The sequence below is a fragment of the Parambassis ranga genome, chromosome 2, assembly GCF_900634625.1.
Source record: "Parambassis ranga chromosome 2, fParRan2.1, whole genome shotgun sequence".
NCBI classification, from domain to species: domain Eukaryota; kingdom Metazoa; phylum Chordata; class Actinopteri; family Ambassidae; genus Parambassis; species Parambassis ranga.
In genome coordinates, this window is record NC_041023.1 from 3,750,359 (window position 1) to 3,762,394 (window position 12,036).

General features: G+C 42.9%; 1 protein-coding gene across 1 annotated transcript in view; it reads right to left on the bottom strand.

The window, feature by feature from the left end:
* Window positions 1-7,994: 7,994 nt before the first annotated feature.
* LOC114431865 (uncharacterized) overlaps window positions 7,995-12,036 on the bottom strand; it is an 82,795-nt gene continuing 78,753 nt past the window's right edge. Inside the window, exons 5-6 of the mRNA XM_028399530.1 lie at window positions 8,237-8,308; window positions 7,995-8,099 (exon numbers count right to left, since the gene is read on the bottom strand). Of these exons, the coding sequence (XP_028255331.1) occupies window positions 7,995-8,099; window positions 8,237-8,308 (177 nt within the window). The remainder of the gene's footprint in view (window positions 8,100-8,236; window positions 8,309-12,036) is intronic.

The window sequence follows — 12,036 nt, forward strand, 5'->3', positions numbered from 1 at the left end:
CTCTCAGACAATAAGTTTGTGAAATTTATGGAAGAACACATACTTTTTTCCAGACTAATATGTCCAAAGATATACCTAGTCTAATAGTTTGGGATACTCTTGAGGCGTACCTTAGGGGATTATTCAGGGGGAACTAGTTTGAATGTAGAGCAGGAAGCAGGAAGCTGAGCTGAATTTATGGAAATCAGTGGGAAGTCATGGATCACCATGTGTGTGTGAAAATGTCTCGGTGTAGGGTAATTCTGCTTTTTTAAAATTCCCCATACAGAAGCTGCTTTTTTACTCGGCTGGTGTTGCGCTACCTTCATGAGATGCACCTCTGTGTATGGCCACCAATGAGGAAATGGGAATATTCTACAAAAATACTTTAAATATATCAACATAAATAAACAAAGGGAAGCTAGTATTTTCCTTTAAACATTTACAAATACAGTGGCTTGCAAAAGTATTCATACCCCTTGAACTTTTCCACATTTTCTCACATTATGACCACAAACATAAATATGTTTTATTGGAATGTTATGTGAAAAACCAACAAAAAGTGGCACACAATTGTAAAGTAGAAAGAAAATTATACATGAGTTAATTATTTTTTTTAAAATAAAAATCTGAAAGGTGCAGTGTGCAAAAGTATTCAGCCCCCTTTTCTCTGAGTGCATCCAGTTGCCTTCAGAAGTTGCCTGATGATTTCTGACTGATCGAATGTTGACCTAATGACTAGATAGAGTCCACCTGTGTGTAATTTAATCTCAGTCCAAATACAGTTTTTCTGTGACGGCCTCTGTGGTTTGTTGAGAGAATATTGGGGCGCAAACAGCATCATGAAGTGCAAGGAACACAGCAGACAGGTCAGGAATAAAGTTGTGGAGATATTTAAAGCAGGGTTAGGCTATACAAAGATTTCCCAAGCTTTGAACATGTCACGGACCACTGTTCAGTCCATCATCGACGAATGGAAGGAGTATGGCACAACTGCAAACCTACTGAGACATGGTCATCCACCTAAACTAACAGGCCAAACAAGGAGAGCACTGATCAGAGACGCAGCCAAGAGGCCCATAGTGACTGTGGATGAACTGCAGAGATCTACAGCTAAGGTGGGGGAATCTGTCCATGGGGCAACTATCAGTCGTGCACTGCACAAATCTGGACTTTATGGAAGAGTAGCAAGAAGAAAGCCATTGTTAAAAGAAAACCACAAGAAGTCACGTTTGCATTTTGCCAGAAATCATGTGAGTGACCCAGAAAGCACGTGGAAGAAGGTGCTCTGGTCAGATGAGCCCAAAATTGAACTTTTTGGCCTAAATGCAAAACGCTATGTGTGGCGGAAACCTAACACTGCACATCACTCTGAACACACCATACCCACTGTCAAACATGGTGGTGGCAGCATCATGCTCTGGGGCTGCTTCTCTTCAGCAGGGACAGGGAAGCAGGTCAGAGTTGATGGGAAGATGGATGGAGCCAAATACAGGGCAATCTTGGAGGAAAACCTGTTGGAGTCTGCAAAACACTTGATACTGGGGCAGAGATTCACCTTCCAACAGGACAATGACCCTAAACATAAAGCCAAAGCTACAGTGGAATGGTTTAAAATGAAACATATTAATGTGTTAGAATGACACAGTCAAAGTCCGGACCTAAATACAATCGAGAATCTGTGGCAAGATCTGAAAACTGCTGTTCACAAACGTTCTCCATCTAATTTGACTCAGTTTGAATTGTTTTGCAACGAAGAATGGACAAAGATTTCAGTCTGTAGATGTGCAAAGCTGGTAGAGACATACCCCAAAAGACTTGCAGCTGTAATTGCAGCAAAAGGGGGTTCCACAACGTATTGCCTCAGGGGGGCTGAATACTTTTGCACACTGCAATTTTGATCATTTGCCTGATGGAGGAAGAGACCAGAATTATAAGTCTGCCAAACATTTGACCTTGCTGCATTCATATCCATCTCTCTTACCAGTAGCTGCCTCCACAGCATTGCGCCAGCGACCTGAAACTTTCACAGAATGTCCGGCCATATCGGGAATGGTGTGCTATGACTTTTCTTTCCGATCCGATGTACGGTGTTCGCGTAAATCGCAAAAAAACAGTGGGCGAATGACATATACAGACATGATTTAGAGTTTAAACGGGTCAGCAGCAGTAGACCTACATTTTCCTAAATACATGTGTGTTTCAATTTTGTTTAGTTTAGGAGCTGTGGCAGTTTACATTTTGTCGAAATTTTAAACACCTTTTTCTCTCTCTCCAGTGTGTGATGATGTCACGCACTCTAACTTTCCCTCCTTTTTCCAATTTGTGGACACACTGGGTGCTCCACATACATAAATATGCTAAACGTAGGGATTTTTGTCCTGGTCAACCTAGTGCACCTCTCTTTGCCATGTGACCCACGGTTTTTGGTCAGCTGACCCTCAAGCGAAGGGAGCGCCACTCCCTCCACCCATTCACTCCCATGTTAAACGTGGCCAAGATTTCAGATGAAAATCCTGATGGGCAAGGCATTTCTAACCTGCTGTTATGGACACATACGTTGATCAAAACACATGAATTTGAAAATGATATTAGTAGACAAGTGTCTGGTGCTGACGGTGGAAGAATGTTTCCTCTGGGACTTTTTGTTGTCTAGTAAGAAGCATTTGTTTGGGAGGCAGTTTCTAGCTGCTTCTGAGTTTTCTGAGCTGTCTGTGCTCTCGCCCTGCAACAGAAGGGAGGGGGTTGGGGGGGCTGAGGGGGCCGTTTCCATGGTAACCCCCACAGGTGCTCTAACACAGCGGTCCCCAACCTTTTTTGCACCACGGACCGGTATCATGTAAAACAATACTTTCACAGACCGGAACAGAAAAAAATAAAAACAAAGTGCATAAACAGACAATCTACTCTTATGCTTAATGTGGCCATGTCCACTATGAGCCATTTGGGGTCAGAGGGGGGTGGTAGTACCTCAGACATTGCAGATGCAACACAGGACCCTGCACCTTCTGTAGACCCATACAGATACGTCACTACATGACACGATCAGATCGGAGTCACAGAAGTAACAAGTTTGTTAGAGTCTATGTACCTAGAGCAGCCAGAACCAGGTCTGGAGCAGGCTGTGTCAGGAGATTGTGAGACAGAGGACACAAATGCAGACTAGTCGGAAGCATCAGGCAAATCTCAGTGTTTAATACAGGCTAGGTTCGGTACACAGATGTTCAGTCCGTGAGGCAGAGGTAACACAAAGGGCAAAGGCAAAAAGCAGTAGTCAGATCCAAAACAGGTGATACACAGGAAAATCCAAAACTCACTCGAAACTCACTGGGGAAATCACAAGTGTGGAAAGGCTACTTGGACGGCTGTGTCGCTAGGATTACTCACAAGACGAACTGGCAACAAGGGGAAGGAAACACACAGGCTTTAGACACAGGAGGGCGGGAAGACAATTGGACACAGGTGAAGCACATTAGGGCGGAGCAGGTAATCACAGGAGGGGGAAGGGAGCACACCTGAGGAAGGGGAAGTAAACAGAACTGAAACAGAAGGGGAAGATCAAGTTTCAAAATAAAACAGAAAGTGACTAGTAAAAAAAATAAACGACCTTGCTGAAACCATGACAGGCTGATGATCAGGACGATGCGGCTCCTATTTAAGTGGAGCTACAGTACCTCCAGGAAAAAGTTCAGGGACTCGAAAATGAGACAATGGGCAGTACGCTGCACCTTGAGGAGGGTCTTAGAGCAGCAGCAGAGTCCATTGCTGGGGAGGCTAAGGCTTACATTGATGCTAAGCTTGAGGAGTTTGACCGAGTGTTGGTGGCTTGCCTGAAGCGCAGGGACAAACAGTGGAGTGATGATTTAAAAAAGGCTCTTGACAAGCAACCGATCTCCTGGAGACCACCTAGCTTTTCCACGCCTGCCGCTTCATCATCCACTGGTCAACCTGCCACGTGGATAATACGGCCTGCTCATCCTTACCTCCAGCAACTGTCCGCCCACCCATCAGGATGGAGTTCCCTGAATTTGGTGTCTCACGCCGCTCCTCGGATGTCACAGACTTTATCGAACAATGTGAGAATTTTCTCACTCTTAGGCCACTGTTACTGTTAAACTCTCAATTCTGTTTTGAAGGGACCTGCACCTGGCTATCAACACAGCGGTGCATGAGACTACAGGGACAACACCTGCCAGGCTGGCACTGGGGCGTAACCTCAAAGGCCCGCTTGAACGACTCCTGCACAAATCAGCAGCACAAGCTGAGCTGTGCTGATAAAAACTAACTGGAGGCTGGAGATGACATCACACGGTGTGGAGAAACATCCCTCAGAGAGAGAAGCCATGGCCATTAGAAAGCCTGTTCATAATTAATAAATATAGATTGTTTGTGCTCTTAGTGTGAATAAATCATATAAATAAATTCATATATTTGTTTATGTATTCATGTTATGAGTAGTTCTGAAAATGTGTACAATCCTTTTCTAATCAGGAAAAATCCATTTTCCTCTTCTTGTGCCACGGCGCCCTCTGCAGGCCAAAGCCACTCTTGCAGCTGTCACCGCGTCACCGGGGCTTCGTCGTTTTTGCTGTTAAAACGGTTTGGGGTTTTGACACAGAAGAGGTGCCTTTCTATACGTATAGACCTGAGAAGGTTAGTGTATTACACGAAAAGGCGTCATTCTTCGTCCACCTTTAAATTTATTTTAGTCACAGTTAAAAGTTTATTTCCCAAATGGAAGTCTGATCCAATCTTGTGCTTTTATTACCATCATAAGCTTTGCAGAATGTTCAGGAGACCCGCTCGGAGGATCTCAGCTAGTCATACAGTGCGTCTCCGTCAGGAACAGGCCCTCAGCATGACCGTTTTCCTCCGGAAGATATATGGCCCGACAAGGTTTCTGCTCAGAGAGGAGGGAGAGGATGCAGAATTCACTGTGAGTTTATTCTAGGGGAATGCTGTGTGTTGCTAAACTCCAACTGATCCTCATCCTTATTCTAACTCGTCTGCTCATTTTGGGCAGGTGTCCTTGGGTGAACTGCATCAGTGTACCTGCCCTGTTTTTAAACCAGAGAAAGAGCTATGCAAGCACATCTGCTGGTATCCATGCCACACAGCAGGAAGTTTGAGTTTAATATTTGCAATGTGTAGCTTCTTCATGTTAGAGCTATGTCTGTGATTTAATCAAGGCTTATTTTGTGTTGCAGGTAGCGTGCAGACTTGCTCTGTAGCTGGCGTTGGCGCTGAATGAGTACAGGCTACCTGAGCGCGAAATCCGACTCGCCGGAGGACGCGCCGCGCGTGCTTCATGTTCTTCTGCCGCTCCATGTGTGCTTGGGTATAGAGGATGGAGTGTGAATAGTGCCACACTTACCTCAGAAGAGAGTTGGGGGTGTAAATGGTGCCTCTGACAGTATTGTCTGCACAAACACTGAGGATGGCCACACCTGCTGTGTAATCAAAATGCCTGTGGAGGATGGCCATGACCACTGTGTGCAGTGTTGGGCTGGGACCATGCATGCATGGCCAGGGAGGTCAGAAAGCCTGTTCATAATTAATTATGAACAGGCTTTCTAATGATTTATTCACACTAAGAGCACAAACAATAGGTCTATTGTGAAGTGTGAATAAATCATATAAATAAATACATATATTTGTTTATGTATTCATGTTATGAGTAGTTCTGAAAAATCCATTTTCCTCTTCTTGTGCCATGACGCCCTCTGCAGGCCAAAGCCACTCTTGCAGCTGTCACCGTGTTACCGGGGCTTCGGCGTTTTTAGTCTAAGATCACGCCGGCGTGATTATATCACGTGACATTTTCAATGCACCGTAACAGAAAAACTCCGCCATCTACAATGCTTTGGAAAGTGCAGATTTCGAACTTTCACCCAGATTTTTATTTTATATTGATACACCCAGTAAAACCGGAGATATGATACGTTTTAGTTCGAGTATTTGTCAGAGCATAAAAGAGCGATCAGAGCGCTCGGCAGGCGTTGCATTTCTCTCGACGTACTCGTCAATTTTGGTCTGTTTACAAGTCGGTCAGATGTGTTGAATGAGCTGACGTAATTCTACGTGATGACGTAATTCTACGTGATGACAGCGACGTCTGACGTCACTCGGGGAGGCGCCAAAGTCACCGAACCGGCAGTCAACCGTGGGAGTTAGCGGAGTTAGCGGGAGAAGACATGTGTATTTAGAGAAGAAGAGAAGAAGATCAGAAAAAGACCAGGACTATCGAGGAGAACATGAAGCGTTCGTTGAATGTCAAGCAAGCCCTTGACTTGTTTTTTAGAGAGGAAGTAAGAGGGTGAGCCCACTTCATCTTCATCATCGGAGGAGGAGAGTGGCGCTGAGGATGATGAGGTGACTGACCCGCCTTTTGTCATCGGCCGTGACCGGTAAGGCAAACTTACCATGAATGTATTTATAGCCTTTGCTCTATTGTAAACACTCCAAACCTGTTTTATATTTCATATAATGTTATATTCAGGAAGTTTTATGTGTACAGAGCAGAGGTGAAATAATAAATAGGCCTACATAGATACATTGGTAAGCGTTCAGCTGTTTGTTACCCCATTATCTAAATTTAGATGAGTATAATAATTTCATGCTCATTTCAAAGCAATGTATACACTGGTTTTCCTAGTGTTTACTTTGGATTATATTTAGACTTGACTTTCTCATACTGAGTCCCCATGTTCATGTCTTTTACCCAACTACATAAAAGAGCAGCCAAACTTGCATCCACATCTTTAGGATTTCTCCATTCAGAATGAATGGAGCAACTTAGGGCCTATTAAACATTATATAAAACCAATCAGAAAAAAAATTCAAGTTCAAATCTGTTTATGTCCTAAAAGTAACAAAAACACAATCCTGACAGAGGTTGTCACATAAAAAGGTTAAAGAAAAAAAATAGTTCCCCTTTTCAAAATAAAATAAAATATCGACAAAACAAATCTGGTCTTACAATAAGTACAGTTTGTGAAGAAACGTTTTCATCCCGGTGTCTTGACGTGTCCTGTGGTGTCCCCCAGGGGTCAGTAGTGGGCCCTAAATTATTCAACTTGCATATCAATAATGTATTCAAAATGTCACACTCAGCTCAGAAAGTGTAACAAATTGGGGAGGCCAAACACAACAAAAAACAATTTTACCATTTCATTAAAAAAAGAAAAGTAGTTGAACACATGCAACTAACAAACAAAGTAAGGTGCTGGCAAAATACACTGCCATGGGTGCAGCTGACAAGAGAGAGCAGCTGCCATCCAAGAAGGCCAGGAGGGCAGAGAGAGTGAGGCAAGCAAGCTGGGCCCTCTTAAACCTTCTCCAGCTCGTCAGCTCAGGTGTACTGCATGAGTGCAGGATCGGCTCCACCCAGCAATCTCCTGCACACACATGAGAAAAGAGACAGCAGCAACACCACTCCCTGAGAGGCTAACCCAGGGCCGTGTCTAAATGAGTCAATTGTTTGTTTGCAGATGCGAAATATATTCTACTGTGATTATATTTATACAAAGAATACATGAATGACACAGTTCTGATTGTAAAAAGCATGTGAATAAAAGTGAACTGAAGTTAAAGTGTATGTATGTATATACATATATATACATATGACAGATTAATGTTGCAGGGAATGTGCATACAAACACTTCTGCTGTGTTTTGCTGCTTTGTTGAAAATGTCCCAGCTGGTTCAATAAAACTTGTAAAAAGATATATGCATGGTGATGTTTCATCCTGCAGACTGGGTTAAAATAAGCTGCAGTGCTGATTTCATGTAAATGTCTGTATGCAGCCCAAATGGTAAAAGAATTCATACAGTGCTAATTAGCTCTCAGCTAGTTCTGCAGTTTTACATCATCTGTCATATTCTAGCATTGAATAAAACAATATACTATTTGTGTTTGGGCTCTCTTATCTGATAAGCTGACAGGCAGCCTGAATGAAGACAGTCATTATATGTACACGTTCCACTCAGTTCTACTGATGATGTTAGTTCATATTTCAGAGCTCCTTCTTCTCTCTCTTCCTCTCTTTGTGGAAGACTTTCCCATCAGGCTGTTCTCTCCACTTCAGGGTCACTCCTTTCCCCTTCAGTCTGTCCTGGAGCTGCAACACACACACAGTAACAGGAGGAGAAATCAGTGACTGAACATCAAATGAGCTGCATGTTTTTCTGTTTCTTTACCTGCACTGAGCACAGCAAACATTTCCAAAGATAAATGTTGGAGAGTTTGCAGACTGACCTTTTTCAGGAGCTCTGCTTTAGCAGCAGGGTCGTTCAGATCCACAGAGGAGTTCTCTGACTTTATCCTCACCTGAAACACTTCAAACACACGAGAGACAAAAACTGACTGTGAGTTTGTTGTTGTTTTAAAGGTGTGACCTCACAACTGTAACAACGTACCTTTTTTATGAAGCTCTTCTTTTACAGGCTTCTCTGTCACTGTCAGCTTGTTGTAACAGACAAATGGTTTGGTGCCAGATTGCAGTAACCTCCATCTTCCTGATTTCTGCACAGCTGCACCACCATTCCATCCATAGGCGTACTTATCAGTTATTTTTTCATCCCAGTATCTGAATGAAGATTTGCTGCCATCACTCCAGTAAAAATAAGGGAAGTCGATCAAGCCAACCCATGCCCCCACTCCACTCGGAACCAACGCATACCCACTGCTGTACCAGTCACACATCATAGATGTGTAGTTCTCCCTGCAGTACCTCCAAGCTGTGAACCAGCTCATTGGTTGATTCACAAAAATATACCTGTTTCCACCAGCTGTAAAATTAAAATGTTGAGTTATTTATAAAGGATGTACTCTACACATTATATACAGTACAGAATATATATATGCAAATAATAATCACAACAATAATAACATCCCTTTGAACACAGAGAATGCTGTGTGCTGTGTACTCACCATAACAGACAAATGGACGCTCCACTGAGCAGTAATCCCGTCCCCATGATCCACTGTTTGTAATGTAATAACATGAAGAACGGACTAGTGTCGGGTCAGTGTCTGTTTGGTTTATCATGTTCCAAGCATAATTATCATTAGGACATGCCCAGCGCGAATAGTAATCTACATAAAGGCCAATCCAGACATCAGAAGCGTAACCAGCAGATGAAACTATGTTGACAAGTTGTTCCATTTCTTTAGTGGTTTCAATAGTAGCCAGGTCTGTGTGGTAGTTTCTGCAGTAGGACAGAGCCTCAGACCAAGTCTTATTTGCATTAACAAAGTGGAACTGATGGACAAGACAAGAGGAGAGGACGAGTCCCCCTGTGAGAAAATCAAATGTTTGAACATGTGAGGTGGCTCCAGAATAACAAAGAGGATTTCATCCAATAGATTCTAGCAAACAGAAAGAGTTGACTGACCTGAGAGGAACAAGACAGCCAGCAGGATCCTCTCCATCATGATGAGCTCTGTGGACTCTCAGAGGAAACTCTGCTTTTATCAGTGTCACTATGTAAATGAGCATCTCTATTGCCAGAATAAACTATTGCTATAAAATGTTTCTGCAAACTACCGATAGGTGCTCTTTAGGGTGTGGCCTCTACTTTATATCCTTTCATATTTAGACAGAAGTCTTTATACGTTTTAGAGAACTGTACACACACACACACACACACACACACATCATGTTATACTGTATATGTGTGTGTTTGTGTTTTCTATCTCCATCATGCAGAAACACTCCAGAGTGTCTTTGTGAATGAACAAATGGACTGGGTCAGAGCCTGGAAGTACTACAACTGTGGACTCTGTATATTACGAGGCGCCACCTAGTGGTTTGGAGGACAGCAAACACACTGGATGAAGCCGGATTGAGTGCGGACACAAGTGTGTGCTAGCCAGATTTGAAAATAGGTCTGAACGCATCCAGCTTAAAGGCTGTCTGGACTCAATCCTACTCTAGCTGGAATGACTTTCTCCAGTGTGAACGGGGCCTTAGAATTAAGGCCAAAAAGTTCTATCTTGGTCTCATCAGACCATATAATCTTATTTCTCTACTTCTGGTCATCCCAAACGTCTTCCACTTAAGGATTATGGAGGCCACTGTGCTCCTAGGAACCTTAAGTGCAGCAGAATGTTTTGTAACCTTGGCCAGATCTGTGCAACAATTCTGTCTCTGAGCTCTTCAGGCAGTTCCTTTGACCTCATGATCCTCATTTGCTCTAACATGCACGTGAGCTGATAGGCCTTCTATAGACAGGTGTATGTCTTTCCTAATCAAGTCCAATCAGTATCATCAAACACAGCTGGACTCAGATGAAGGTGTAGAACCATCTGACGGATGATCAGAAGAAATGATGCACCTGAGTTCAATATATGATTCACAGCAAAGGCTCTGATACTTAGGACCATGTCATATTTCACTTTTTCTTTTTTAAAACATCTACAAAAATGTAAACAATTCTGTGTTTTTCTGTCAATATGGGGTGCTGTGTGATCATTAATGAGGAAAAAATGAACTTACATGATTTTAGCAAATGGCTGCAATATAAGGATATAAGACTGAAAGTTTTAAGGGGGTCTGAATACTTTCTGTACCCACTGTACATGGTGGTGCTCTAAAATGTGTGAAGATTTAAGAATTTATTATCCTCCACACCTGTGTGGGTCCACAAAGTGTGGAGTGTGTTTTGGCCCAGTATACATTTACGTGGGTTTCTTGTGATCGCTGTTTGTAGGATAATATGGCTGTTTTGTGTGCAGGTGGAAATTTACATGAAGCAGTGAAAAATGTAAATTTGGAATACACTGAGAGAGCTTGAGAGAGAGAGAGAGAGAGAGAGAGAGAGAGATGCTGTGTTTCTTGTCCCATGTATTCACTCACCACCATTGTAACAGATGAATGGACGTTTCACTGCACAGTTTTCATGCATGATTTCTTGGCTCTTTGTCATGCTGGTACATTGTGATCGATCAGAATAATAGAGGATGGTTTGGTTCATCCAATAGATTCTAGCAAACAGAAAGAGTTGACTGACCTGAGAGGAACAAGACAGCCAGCAGGATCCTCTCCATCATGAGGAGCTCTGTGGGCTCCCTATGCGAAAAAAAACTGCAATGGTGATTTTATGTAAATGTCTGCGGACAAGTCATCATCCGGGTGTGCTGACATTTGACCAGTTCTCATATTACAACAGTTATAGGGGGGAGGAGGGTATTTTCACACATACATTTTAACTGATGGTTAGATCCCATGCTGGACCCTTCCTCTCGCTTCCAAGTCCTAACCCAAACTCTCCTCTCAGACAATAAGTCTGTGAAATTTATGGAAGAACACATAGTTTTTTTCCAGACTAATATGTCCAAAGATATACCTAGTCTAATAGTTTGGGATACTCTTGAGGCGTACCTTAGGGGATCATTCAGAAATGGTCTCTTCAGAATAGAGTGCAGACAGCAGTTTGTTTGTCAGGATGTTTATTCATTTATGTACAGGCATGTCTGTCCCTGAGGTAGAGACTGTCTGAGATATACAACAGTAGAAAACATAGTAGTAGACACATACATGAATACAGATAATATTGCAGAAGACTGTGAATGTGCTGTAGTTTGAATGTAGAGCAGGAAGCAGGAAGCTGAGCTGAATTTATGGAAATCAGTGGGAAGTCATGGATCACCATGTGTGTGTGAAAATGTCTCGGTGCTTTTTTTTAAATTCCCCATACAGAAGCTGCTTTTTTACTTGGCTGGTGTTGCGCTACCTTCATGAGATGCACCTCTGTGTATGGCCACCAATTGCAAAAACCAGTGGGCGAACGACATAGACAGTAAATGCGGAGAGAGAGAAAAAAATGCAACAATCACAAAACCAGGGTCTCTTTGTGGCCCTATAAGTCCACCATACTGTCACCTACAGACATCATTTGAAGTTTAAACGGGTCAGCACAAGTAGACCTACATTTTCCCGAATACACTCTAGCTTTCCCTCCTTTTTCCAAAACAGAAAAAAAGGTAACCTCTCCAGTGATGAAAGAAAGGCCCTGATTGCACTACAAAAGGACCGGGACATCACCATCTTATCA